At 44.6% G+C, this 14,098-nt stretch overlaps 1 protein-coding gene across 1 annotated transcript in view; it reads left to right on the top strand.

Moving 5' to 3' along the window:
* Window positions 1–14,098, top strand: part of vwa8 (von Willebrand factor A domain containing 8) — a 92,018-nt gene that overhangs the window by 35,012 nt on the left and 42,908 nt on the right. The window contains exons 22-27 of the mRNA XM_036958712.2: window positions 3,279–3,354; window positions 7,071–7,206; window positions 7,648–7,767; window positions 8,297–8,502; window positions 10,994–11,145; window positions 13,895–14,003. Coding sequence (XP_036814607.2) covers window positions 3,279–3,354; window positions 7,071–7,206; window positions 7,648–7,767; window positions 8,297–8,502; window positions 10,994–11,145; window positions 13,895–14,003 — 799 coding nt within the window. The remainder of the gene's footprint in view (window positions 1–3,278; window positions 3,355–7,070; window positions 7,207–7,647; window positions 7,768–8,296; window positions 8,503–10,993; window positions 11,146–13,894; window positions 14,004–14,098) is intronic.

Raw genomic sequence — 14,098 nt, 5'->3', positions numbered from 1 at the left:
GATTGTTTGATTTCCACGTTTTTAGTATATGTTTTTTCAAGATGAGAGGAGACTCGTCCACCCCATTGGGTATCTCCCTACACCCCCCCCCATATGCCATGTCTTGAAATGCAGACAGACGGATTAAAAGTTTACATTGTAATACTTCTGACTGCCAACTGTCGAGCTTTGCCCATAACTGCCCATGACATGACTCTGCCGTTATGCTGTAAAATTTGTGGTTTTAAAAAATAAATAAATGCTATACAGTGCATTTGGAAAGTATTCAGACCCCTTCACTTACCACATTTTGTTACGTTACAACCTCCCGCAGTTGACAGCGCCTCTCAGAGCAAAAACCAAGCCATGAGGTGAAAGGAATTGTCAGTAGAGCTCCGAGACAGGATTGTGTCAAGGCACAGATCTGGGGAAGGGCACCAAAATATTTCTGCAGCATTGAGTTCCACTGTAGAGATGGGAGAACCTTCCAGAAGGACAACCATCTCTGCAGCACTCCACCAATCAGGCCTTTATGGTAGTGTGGCTTGGAGTTTGCCAAAGGGCACCTAAAGACTCTCAGACCATGAGAAACAAGATTCTCTGGTAAGATGAAACCAAGATTGAACTCTTTGGCCTGAATGCCAAGCGTCACGTCTGGAGGAAACCTGGCAACATCCTTACAGTGAAGCATGGTGGTGGAAGCATCATGCTGTGGGGATGTTTTTCAGAGGCAGGGACTGGGAGACTAGTCAGGATCGAGGGAAAGATGAACAGAGAAAAGTACAGAGAGATCCTTGAAGAAAACCTGCTCCAGAGCACTCAGAACCTCAGACTGGGGTGAAGATTCACCTTCTAACAGGACAACAACCTTAAGCACACAGCCAAGACAACGCAGGAGTGACTTCTGGACAAGTCTCTGAATGTCCTTAAGTGGCCCAGCCAGAGCCCGGACTTGAACCCGATTGAACATCTCTGGAGAGACCTGAAAATAGCTGTGCAGCGACGCTCCCCATCCAACCTGACAGAGCTTGAGAGGATCTGCAGAGAACAATGGAAGAAACCCCCCAAATACCGGTGTGCCAACCTTGTAGCGTCATACCCAAGAAGACTCGAGGCTGTAACCACTGCCAAAGGGGCTTCAACAAAGTACTGAGTAAAGGGTCTGAATACTTATGTAAATGTGATATTTCAGTTTTTTGTTTTTAATACATTTGCAAAAAAATTGAAAAGGCTGTTTTTAATTTGTCATTATGGGGTATTGTGTGTAGATTAAGGGGGGAAAACTATTGAATTCATTTTAGAGTAAGTCTGTAATGTGGAAAAAGTCAAGGGGTCTGAATACTTTCCGAATGCACTGTTTACACTGGATTAAGTGTACATTTGTCGATACCTGTCATTTCATTAGTTATGCTCTCCCTCCATCTTGGGCCAACATCAGTTCTTTTTAAGTTTTGGGTTCAAATATTGAGATATTTTTTTCCTAAGAAAGAAAGCTGGATATGCTCTCTGCAAGGTCTTGTATATCTTCCCTTTATCATATGAAAGATTGCTTCATGAGGTTTCTTTTTTAGGGAGTGATATTGCTTCTTGTAGAACACGTTTCACTTTCTTCCGTATTGTTATCGTGCTCTTACCGATGAAGTTGTACATGTTCGTAGCTTTATCGTTTTTGACAATAGACACGTAAAAAGAGTTTGGGGATGAGCATTCATATCTCCAGTATGCAGAAGTGCTTCTCGGGGGGCTTCTATAAATAGCCCGCCACGTCACCTTGATAGAAACAGAACATTGGTTGCGGCTGGCCTGATTTCAGACCACACACACACACACATTGAAATGAGTTATTGATGTAAGTTAGCCTTCAGTCTAGCCTTCAGGTGGTTCAGCATGGAAAATATATCAAACAAGGTTGCCCTGACGGGGTGAACAAACACTTGTATCCAATCGGAATGACAATAAGTGCAGCGAGGCAAGGACGATAAGAACAACCACGAAACGCGTTCATCACAACAGAATGATCCTTGGTAGGATAACACATTCACCGTTATGTATCGAAAGCGAGCGCATTTAGTCCCACACAGCGTGATAACATGAAGAAACCTACATTTTTCAAAGATTCTGAAAATCAGGTCGCGGCAGCTTCAGTGTTAGACCACCTACAACATGGTTGTTGATATAGACACACTTGTAGAAAGGCTGTTTCAACAGAGGCTCTGAATAGGATTGTAGTTTACCTGGCAGTGATATAGACACACTTGTAGAAAGGCTGTTTCAACAGAGGCTCTGAATAGGATTGTAGTTTACCTGGCAGTGATATAGACAGGACACATGCACGTGTCAAGGAATATATATACACACACACACACACACACACGCACTGCTCTCTCAGTTACAAAGAGACAGGAGACCGGTCTCACTATGCTCATCATGTGAAAACATCCATAGGCGTGACAGTCAACGGATCAGTCTATTATAGAGCACTGGGACAGTCAGACAGATAAACAATAAGGTCAGTGGTCCCCTAGTAATCATTCTGCTTGACTGGACAGCGGCAAATCACACAATAGCCGAGTCTAGAGACGAGATGCAACCATCACGCTCGACTTCAGTTTCCAGGGGAGAGACAGGAGTTCAGTTGATGGCTTTCCTTTGTGATCTCCTCAGCTCCCAATCCTGTGCTTTGCAGAGCAACTTGACTGTAGGCAAGGTTTTACCCTTCTGTCTTACATGAGTGAGGTGGGGGGGGGGGACTGCTGTTTACGTGTACGTTTAGTTTTCATGTCAGATTCCTCCTCTCGTGGAGTGCCTCTGTAATTACTGAGAGAAAGTAGAGGTTGTCTGGTGAAAGTCGTCTGAAAGACAGAAGCAGACGGGGACAGGGCTGCATGTAGATGTGACCTAGTTAGCTACTATAGCTGTGTGTGTGTGTGTGTGTGTGTGGGTGGCCTGGTTAGCACTAGCTAATTTTAGACCAAAATCATGGCTTTGGGGAGGCAGCCTGTCATGAAGTGTACTGAGATGAGTGTGTGGGTGTTGGCATGTGTGTATGTTTGCGCACGCATGTGCGTGTGGGTACGTCCACTGAGCGGCGTCTCAAAATGATGATTGAGAAGCAGCCTGTCCATCAAACAGAGAAACCGGGGCATGCTGTCCAGGTAACACAATGACAGTGAGCAGAATCATGTGTTTTTGATCTTAAATGGAAACTGGCCTGGATGGGGGGAACCGTTCCATCTCCTCTACGTGTGTTATTGACTGTAAAGTGTGTGACCCACCCTTCCGTCCTCTCCCCTTTCCAGGGACACTACAGTTCAGACCCTGACCCTACAGCCTTCTGTTAGAGATGGAATTATCATCTACGAGGACTCACCGCTGGTCAGTATGACTTCTCTCTCTCAAATTCAGTATGCTTTACTTGCATAAATGCCCAGGTCAATGTTGCCAAAGCGAAGTGATACAAAAACAACCGTGACAACAATAAGAATAGTAGCTATAATACTAAAGGAAAATTGTGTGTATATACACTGAGTATACAAAACATTAGGAACACCTGCTGTTTCCCCATGACAGACTGACCAGGTGAATCCATCATCTCTTATTGATGTCACTTGTTAAATCCACTTCAATCAGTGTAGATGAAGGGGAGGAGATGGGTTGAAGAAGGATTTTTAAGCCTCGAGACAATTGAGACATGGATTGTGTATGTGTGCGATTCAGAGGGTGAATGGACAAGACAAAATAATTGAAGTGCCTTTGAACGGGGTATGGTAGTAGGTGCCAGGTGCAAAGGTTTGTGTCAAGAACTGCAACGCTGCTGGGTTTTTCACGCTCAACAGTTTCCCGTGTGGTGGACTATCAAGAATAGTCCACCACCCAAAGACATCGAATCAACATGGGCCAGAGTCCATGTCCCGACAAATTAAGGCTCTTCTCAGGGCAAATGGGGGTAGTGCAACTCTATTAGGAAGCTGTTCTTGTTGTTTTGTACACTCAGTGTATTATATTATACATTCAGTACACTCAGTGTATTATACACTGCTCAAAAAAATAAAGGGAACACTTAAACAACACAATGTAACTCCAAGTCAATCACACTTCTGTGAAATCAAACTGTCCACTTAGGAAGCAACACTGATTGACAATAAATTTCACATGCTGTTGTGCAAATGGAATAGACAACAGGTGGAAATTATAGGCAATTAGCAAGACACCCCCAATAAAGGAGTGGTTCTGCAGGTGGTGACCACAGACCACTTCTCAGTTCCTATGCTTCCTGGCTGATGTTTTGGTCACTTTTGAATGCTGGCGGTGCTTTCACTCTAGTGGTAGCATGAGACGGAGTCTACAACCCGTGTCTGTCAGCGTAGTGTCCAGAGCATGGAGGTGCTTCTAGGAGACAGGCCAGTACATCAGGAGACGTGGAGGAGGCCGTAGGAGGGCAACAACCCAGCAGCAGGACCGCTACCTCTGCCTTTGTGCAAGGAGGAGCAGGAGGAGCACTGCCAGAGCCCTGAAAAATGACCTCCAGCAGGCCACAAATGTGCATGTGTCTGCTCAAACGGTCAGAAACAGGGTGGTATGAGGGCCCAATGTCCACAGGTGGGGGTTGTGCTTACAGCCCAACACCGTGCAGGACGTTTGGCATTTGCCAGAGAACACCAAGATTGGCAAATTTGCCACTGGCGCCCTGTGCTCTTCACAGATTAAATCAGGTCCACACTGAGCACATGTGACAGTCTGGAGACGCCGTGGAGAACGTTCTGCTGCCTGCAACATCCTCCAGCATGACTGGTTTGGCGGTGGGTCAGTCATGGTGTGGGGTGGCATTTCTTTGGGGGCCGCACAGCCCTCCATGTGCTCTCCAGAGGTAGCCTGACTGCCATTATGTACCGAGATGAGATCCTCAGACCCCTTGTGAGACCATATGCTGGTGCGGTTAGTCCTGGGTTCCTCCTAATGCAAGACAATGCTAGACCTCATGTGGCTGGAGTGTGTCAGCAGTTCCTGCAAGAGGAAGGCATTGATGCTATGGACTGGCCCGCCCGTTCCCCAGACCTGAATCCAATTGAGCACATCTGGGACATCATGTCTCGCTCCATCCACCAACGCCACGTTGCACCACAGACTGTCCAGGAGTTGGCGGATGCTTTAGTCCAGGTCTGGGAGGAGATCCCTCAAGAGACCATCCGCCACCTCATCAGGAGCATGCCCAGGCATTGTAGGGAGGTCATACAGGCACGTGGAGGCCACACACACTATTGAGCCTCATTTTGACTTGTTTTAAGGACATTACATCAAAGTTTAATCAGCCTGTAGTGTGGTTTTCCACTTTCATTTTGAGTGTTACTCCAAATCCAGACCTCCATGGGTTGATAAATTTGATTTCCATTGTTAATTTTTGTGTGCTTTTGTTGTCAGCACATTCAACTATGTAAAGAAAAAAATATTTAATAAGAATATTTCATTCATTCAGATCTAGGATGTGTTATTTTAGTGTTCCCTTTATTTTTTTGAGCAGTGTATTATACATTCAGTACACTCAGTGTATTATATTATACATTCAGTACTCTTTTATACTAATGCAATTTCTCAGAGAAATTGTTTAAAAAGTAATAATCACAGTAAAATAAAAACTATTTTGACACCCCTGTTTTCAGTACTCCAGCACCCTACCCTTGTGAGAATAATGACACTGAGCTTATTTCTAGAATGTTTTATGAGATTGGAGAACAGGTTGGGAGGGATCTCAGACTGTACCTCCAAACAGAATCCTTCCAGATCCTTGATATCATTCGTCTGCGCTTATGGACTGCCCTCTTCAATTCAAACCACAGGTTTTCAACGGGGTTCATGTCCGGAGACTCAGCTGGCCATTGCAAAATTCAGATTTTGTGGTCTCTAACCATCTAACCATTTTCTTTATGGATTCTGATATGTGCTTGTGGTTATTGTCTTGCTGGAAGATCCACTTGCGGCCAAGCGTTTTTTGGCTAAAATGTTCTGGTACTTGTTAAAGTTCACGATGGCGTTGACCTTAACAAGGACCACAGGACCAGTGGAAGCAAAATAGCCCAGTAACATCAAAGATGCACCACCATATTTGACCGTAAATATGAGGTACTTTTCTGCATGTGCTTCTGTTTTTTGTCTCCAAACCCACCACTGGTGTGTGTGGCCAAAGAGCTCTATTTTCATATCACAAATAAATATCCAACACAGAAATGTTATAATGTTCAACGGTCAGAATCTAATTCAACTCTTTTTTTCCCTTTTTTTAAAAATGAAGGTGGTACTTATATTGTCTATTACTTATAATACATGGAGAAAATAATACATTTAATGTTTCCTCCTTTAGCTTGTGTCAAGCTGTGACATACTGTGCTGCCAACTCTATAACGTCAGACCTTTCCCCCGAAAGTATACACAGTTTATTTTTGTTTGATCGTTCTGTGAATGTAGAAATTTTGAATTTGGGGAAGAAGGACTCCTTAATTAATATATATTTGGGGCAGGTGATTAGAAAGTGTTCTTCAATTTCGATCTCTCTCTTGGCCCACAGTGGTGACGTAGCCTGTCCTTACTGTTCAACCATGTTTTTTTGATGGTGACCTGTCAGTTGCCAGTTTATGATCACTACTTCTGTATTTGGTTCAGGTTTGTATTTGTTTGGGGTCTTTTACACGGGTTAAGTATTCAGCTGAAGATCTTTTCCCCCCCCCAATGTTTGGTTGCATCCCCGTCTTTCTCTGACCTTTGGCCTCACTCCGCTAATAGTCGATGTATGCGTTCTAGTTATTCACCTCCAGCTGTGAACATTTTACTCTTGGGGCTAGATCACTTGTTCATTTCAATCTTGTGTTTCTGGGTTTCGTTAAGTTTTGCTCTCCATCCCACTCTCGTACTCTCTCTCTCTCTCTCTCCATCTCTCTCTCTCTCTCTCTCTCTCTCTCTCTCTCTCTCTCCCTCTCTCCCTCTCTCCCTCTCCCTCCATCTCTCTCTCTCTCTCTCTCCTACTCCCTTTAACACTCAATTATGGTATTTACACTTGGTATTTACATTGACACACTGTGTGTGTGTGTGTGCCTGTGTAGGTGAAAGCTGTGAAGATGGGCCACATCCTAGTGATAGACGAGGCAGACAAAGCTCCCACTAACGTCACCTGTATACTGAAGACCCTGGTGGAGAGTGGAGAGATGATCCTCGCAGACGGACGCAGGATCGTCTCTGGTACACACTCACATGGACTGCCAGACACACACACACACACACAGTATTGTTTACATTCCTCTGTGAGGCTAGACTATTCAGCATAGTGACAGTCTATTAGGTACGTTTAGTTAGAAGTGGAAAGTAAAACCAAGCGTAAACAGCCTACGACTCGAAGTCTACTGGTACCTATCCATAAATGCTTTTATGCTAACCCCTGTGAGTGGCTTGGATGGCCCTGGATTGTATATCATAGATCTGTTTATCTTTGTTGTCATTCTATCTTCTATTTATCCCTTCAATTATCCCCCCTGTCTCTAAAGAGTACCTGGGACACTTCTTTGTCACCTGCCTAAACCACTCTTTGTTTTGGCTGAAGGGAGTGTGCTCGTGCGTGTATGTGTGCGCGTGTGAGTCTGTGCATGTGTGTTTTGTACTTACAGTGTGTTGTGTCCTCATTAGACCCATTAGAAGCAGAGAGGAGACCTAACACCATAGCCATGCACCCAGACTTCAGGATGCTGGTCCTGGCTAACAGACCTGGCTTCCCCTTCTTGGGAAATGACTTCTTTGGATCACTGGGTAAGACTCAGCTTTTGCAGAAACACTTTACTTGAAGGGTACCTACATAAGGACTTCATAACACATTCATAAGCCATAGTGGATAGCATTTGTATGTCTCTATGTCCAGTATGATTGAATTTAGCGGTAGTTTCCTGAGCCAATGCTAACTATTGTTAGTGCAACGGCTGGAAGTCTGTATCTACTAGCATGCTAGTCATTGTGCTAGCGCGAGTTAACAACTTCCTTCAAACTGCTCGCAGAGACATAAACATGGTATCCACGAGTTCATGTGACTCTGGGGGAGTAGATTAACGGCCTCATTGCCAACATCCCGAAGTATCCCTTAAAGAGCGGCAACACTTTAGTCGAACGGTCTCTACATAAGGACTTGAAAACACATTCATAAGCCATACATACCACGTTCATAAGTAGCACATTTACGAAATGCCTGGTCAAAACAAACACCAAATTGATGTTCTCATCAGCTATGTCACGGTAATGTCACTTATACGGCAAGTTGACACATGTTGACATAACCATATTACAGGTGACATCTTCAGCTGCCACGCGGTGGACAACCCCAAGCCGCAGGCGGAGTTTGCCATGCTGAAGCAGTACGGGCCAGCGGTTCCCGACGACACCCTGCACAAGCTGGTGGCAGCCTTCGGAGAGCTACGTGCCATGGCAGACCAAGGCACCATCACCTACCCCTACTCCACCAGGGAGGTGGTCAATATAGTCAAACATCTGCAGGTGTGTTACACACACACACACACACACACACACACACACACACACACACACAAACACATATACTCGTGCCAGAACAGTGGTTTGATGCTTTAGTGGGTCAGAGTTCTTTTTTTTTTTTTATCTTTTTTATTTTACCCCTCTTTTCTCCCCAATTTCGTGGTATCCAATTGTTTAGTAGCTACTATCTTGTCTCATCGCTACAACTCCCGTACGGGCTCGGGAGAGACGAAGGTTGAAAGTCATGCGTCCTCCGATACACAACCCAACCAAGCCGCACTGCTTCTTAACACAGCGCGCATCCAACCCGGAAGCCAGCCGCACCAATGTGTCGGAGGCTACACCGTGTACCTGGCAACCTTGGTTAGCGCGCCCTGCGCCCGGCCCGCCGCAGGAGTCGCTGGTGCGCGATGAGTCAAGGATATCCCTACCGGCCAAGCCCTCCCTAACCCGGACGACGCTGGGCCAATTGTGCGTCGCCCCACGGACCTCCCGGTCGCGGCATCTGCCGCTGCAGTACAGCGCCCTTAACCACTGCGCCACCCGGGAGGCTCTGGGTCAGAGTTATTTTATGAAGAGTTAATAATGTAGTGTTTAATTCATGGGGGAATGTCCTAAGGGTGTCCTTGAGTCTGAGTGACCATGTTACCTCCCGCCGGATAACTCCCACTTCCATGACCTCAGCCTGCCTGGAGAGAAACATGCATGCGTACACTAAAGAGACATATACTGTATACAGAAAGTATTCAGACCCCTTGACTTTTTCCACATTTTGTCACATTACAGCCTTATTCTAAAATTGATTGACAAAGAACATTTCTCTCTCTACACCCCATACTGACAAAGCAAAAATAGGTTTTTGGAAATGTTTGCATATTTACATTTTTTTTTTTACTGAAATATCTCATTTACATAAGTGATCAGACCCTTTACTCAGTGCTTTGTTGAAGCACCATTGGCAGCGATTAGAGCATTGAGTCTTCTTGGGTATGACCCTACAAGCTTGGCACACCTGTATTTGGGGAGTTTCTTCCATTGTTCTCTGCAGATCCTCTCAAGCTCTGTCAGGTTGGATGGGGAGCGTTGCTGCACAGATATTTTCAGGTCTTTCCAGAGATGTTCGATCTGGTTCAAGTCTGGGCTCTGGCTGGGCCACTCAAGGACATTCAGAGACTTGTCCCGAAGCCACTCCTGCGTTCTCTTGGCTGTGTGCTTAGGGTCGTTGTCCTGTTAGAGGGTGAACCTTCGACCCAGTCTGAAGACCTGAGCTCTCTGGATCAGGTTTTCATCAAGGGTCTCTCTGTGGTTTGCTCCGTTCATCTTTGCCTCGATCCTGACTAGTCTACCAGTCCCTGCCACTGAAAAACATCCCCACGGCATGATGCTGCCACCACCATGCTTCACCGTAGGGATGGTTACAGGTTTCCTCCAGACGTGACTCTTGGCATTCAGGCCGAAGAGTTCAATCTAGGTTTAATCAGACCAGAGAATCTTGTTTCTCATGGTCTGAGTTTCCTTTAGGTGCCTTTTGGCAAACACCTTCCTGACAAAGGCCCTTCTCCCAGCTCTTCATAGAGTCTTGGTGGTTCCAAACTTTTTCCATTTAATAATGGTGGATGCCTCTGTGTTCTTTGACCTTCAATACTACAGAAATGTTTTGGTACCCTTCCCCAGATCTGTGCCTCAACACAATCCTGTCTCTGAGCTCTACGGACAATTCCTTCGACCTCATGGCTTGGTTTTTGCTCTGACATGCACTGTCAACTGTGGGATCTTATATAGACAGATGCGTGCCTTTCCAAATCATGTCCAATCAATCATTGATTTTGCCACAGGTGGACTCCAATCAAGTTGTAGAAACAGGATGCACCTGAGCTCAATTTCAAGTCTCATAGTAAAGTCTGAATACTTAAGTAAATAAGGTATTTCTGTTTTTTTATTAATACGTTTGCAACGATTTCTAAAAACCTGTTTTCGCTTTGTCATTATGGGGTATCGTGTATAGGTTGATGAGGACACATTTTTTTTTTTTATGGCTGTAAGGTAACAAAATGTGGAAAAGGTGAAGGGGTCTGAATACTTTCAGAACTCACCGTATAGGCCAAGCTTGTCCAGTGTTCTGGTGCGTGGAGTGGTGGGGGGGGGGGGAGAGTAGAACACTCAGGGAGACTCTTTTGGTACATCACAGTATGTTTACATTGACTAACCATCTCCCTCATCCAGACTGCTGCTGCATATGACATGCTTCTATTTTTACCTCTCGTATCATTAATCATCGGGGCAGAGAGGAGCACATCCCCATGGCAACACAGGGAGTGAAGTTAGTGTAGGGATAGTTAGCTGGGAAAGTAGGGAGGTAAGAAGAGAGGGATGAGCTGTGTATTGTCCTCACACTGACCCTGCTGGTTACACTTACACTACTGCTGGGTGTTTATTCTCTCTCTCTACATTGCGCTCCCCCTTCTTTCTCTCCCCCCTGTCACTCACCATACAGAGATTCCCAGATGAGGGTTTGGCCAACGTGGTGCGGAACGTCTTTGACTTTGACTCGTACAACAAGGACACGCGGGAGGTACTGATCGAAGCGCTGCACAAGCACGGCATTCCCATCGGAGCCAAGCCCAGCAGCGTCCACCTGGCCAAGGAGTAAGACCACCGTGACCACGGGAGAATCACCAACACACACACACCCTGGCCTCTAGCATACACTGGCACCCTGAGCCCGGAACAGATACATAGAAAGAGGGAGAGAGGACAGAAATAAGTGTGTACGGTCACATGAGATGGGTGTCGAGTCGTGGTCAAATAACTCTTGACTGTGACACAATCAGTGTGCCTTGCTAGAGAGGGGCTACGGTGAGGCTTGTTCAACAGGCCACTAAAAAGACACTAATTGGACAAGCCACTTGCTGTTAGCTGTTTAATAAGATTAATAACCCCCCTAGACATGACCATGTAGTGACAGTGTACCTCCCCCAGGAATGAGGATAGCATGGATAGTTCCCTCCACACGAGCCTGCTATCGTAGATTAGTAACTGTCTACTGTGCCTCGCAAGCATAACCACTCACTACTGGTCACCGTTGATGGTTGGTTATACAGTATGTATGTACTGTTATGCATCTACCTATACGGTTGTACAGTGCTGTGTGTTACTTTGCCTTTTTTATATATTCAAATGTTTTAGATTTGAATGTATGCTGTTTTACCATCTCAATATTCCTCTATTCCGATTAAATGAAGTATTTCCTTGTTTCATTAGAAAGGCAGGTAAGGATTCCTTTAAGATTATATTCCATCTCATCGTAAATGTATAGATTTTAATAAAGGAAAATATTTGTTTCTTCTGCCTCCTGTTTTTCATTATAAACCCTGTTTTGGTGAAGTTGTCTTTTATAATCCTCAAGTAGAACAATCTTGCTGGCCAAACAGGGAAGAAACAAGTATTTTCCTTCCATGACGAGTCTTTATGAGTCTAGATTGGTATGAAATGATTGTGTTTAATAGACTAGGTTAGATGTGCTATTACTAAGGCTGTCTACGGGTACTGTACGGCAACCTGATTCCAGGCATGGCAACTTAACACCAAACAGGCATGTGTACCAGGGTTGGATTCAATTCAGAATTGAATTGAGAATGCATCTAAATTCATATTAAATTCTTGAATTGTAATTGACATTTAATTGAAGTAAAACAACAGTATATAGAATTGCAATTTGAATGAAATGAAATATCATTTAAGTTGGTGAAATTCAATGAAATTCAAGTGCCTCATTCTATTTTAGGTGTAGTCTATACAAATATACATATTGTAAAACATCAAACATGTTGTTATAGACATGCATTTCAAATATTGTTGAAACAATTGATTTTCAGGACAAACTCCTAAAATGAATGATCAAGGGAAACAAAACCTGTATGCAAATATTCAAAGTTATTATATTTCATTATACACTTTCCAGAATGCATTAGTTTAACACTCAAGTTGACCCTGAGGCCTTCAAAAAGAAGCCAAACAAATGAAATGTTTGGTGGAAGTATAATAGGCTATTTATTCTAAGCACCAAGGTTCAAAGAGTGAATTAACATTGTTCCCAGAGAAAAGTGATGTATTCTATGGTATCTGGAAGTGACCTGTCCGATTCAATGTTCTATGACTGAGTGAAATTTCTTTGAATTGCGCTGAATTCAATTCTACTTCCTATCATTCAAATGCTGCATCCTGTGGGGTGGGGCTAATTCAATTCCAATTTATATTAATGAGTTGAATGGGAGTCAATTCCAAAATGTTATTGAGCACAACCCTGGTGTGTACTGCATTGTCGTATTCAATTTCCTATATTTATTAAATAGAAATGCTTTGGTCTCAATCTAAAATGGGATTTAGCCAATACACGGAATAACCTTCCTCTACTCTGTGAACTCGAGCAGTCCAAATTGGGACAAGCGGTTATTAGACACGTTGTATAATGCCTTCAGAATTTCTATTTTTAGGGTGATTTCTATTGAGTTGGACAGTTCCTGGTGGTTTGGTATATTGTGGTGTTGTTTCTTACATCCCACTTGCGACCTATTACGCCGTGGCCTAAACCCAGCAGTGAGTCATGGGAAAGTGTGGGTTTCCATAGAAGATCTGGACAGACACATCAGACACAGTATTTATACACAGACCACACAAAATGCTATTTATTCACAGACCACACAAAACGCACAACTTATTGATATCCCCTAGTCTGTATTTTCAGATTAGTGCAGATGAGGGAGAGAAGACGATGAACGTTTGACTGAGATGCACCCCCATATCTTTTTACTCAAATCCCATACGATATGTCCTCACGATTGGCGCAGTGGTCTAAGGCAACCGGGAGACCCATGGGGCGGCGCACAATTGGCCCAATGTCGTCCGGGTTAGGGGAGAGGTTGGCCGGAAGGGATGTCCCTGTCCCATCGTGCACTAGTGACTGCTGTGGCGGGCCAGGCACAGTGCACGCTGACACGGTGTTTCCTCTGACACGTTGGTGCGGATGGCTTCCGGGTTAAGTGGGGATTGTGTCAAGAAACAGTGCGGCTTGGTTGGGTTGTGTTTCGGAGGATGCACGGCTCTCGGCCTTCGCCTCTCCCAAGTCTGTACTTGAGTTGCAGCAATGAGACAAGACTAACTACCAATTAGAAACCATGAACTTGGGGAGAAAAAGGGGTAAATTTAATCCCATACTATACTACACTTACCCTGTATACATGTAGTGCACTTAGTTTTAGTCAGTCCTAGAGCCCTATTTGTACTTTAGGGAATAGGGCTTCATTGAGATGTATCCTAAGAGTCCTTCGCACCTTTCTGATAGCGCTGTGTGTGGTTGTCATGGTAATGACCTGTGACCTCTCCCCCTCCCTCCTAGGCTTCCCCTCCCAGAGGTCAGGATGTCTGGCTACTGGACCACCAACCAGGAGGGGAACGCCCGGCGCAAACTGCTCTGCCCTACAGAGACGCACCCTATCGATATAAAGGTAATAACACACACACACACACATTTTAAAGATACTAACACACACACACATTTTAAAGGTACTAACACACACACACAGTTTATGAAGTGCATAGG

This window comes from Oncorhynchus mykiss, chromosome 22 (genome assembly GCF_057628025.1).
Source record: "Oncorhynchus mykiss isolate SJ-2025 chromosome 22, ASM5762802v1, whole genome shotgun sequence".
NCBI lineage: Eukaryota > Metazoa > Chordata > Actinopteri > Salmoniformes > Salmonidae > Oncorhynchus > Oncorhynchus mykiss.
This window is presented reverse-complemented; position numbering and strand designations above follow the sequence as displayed.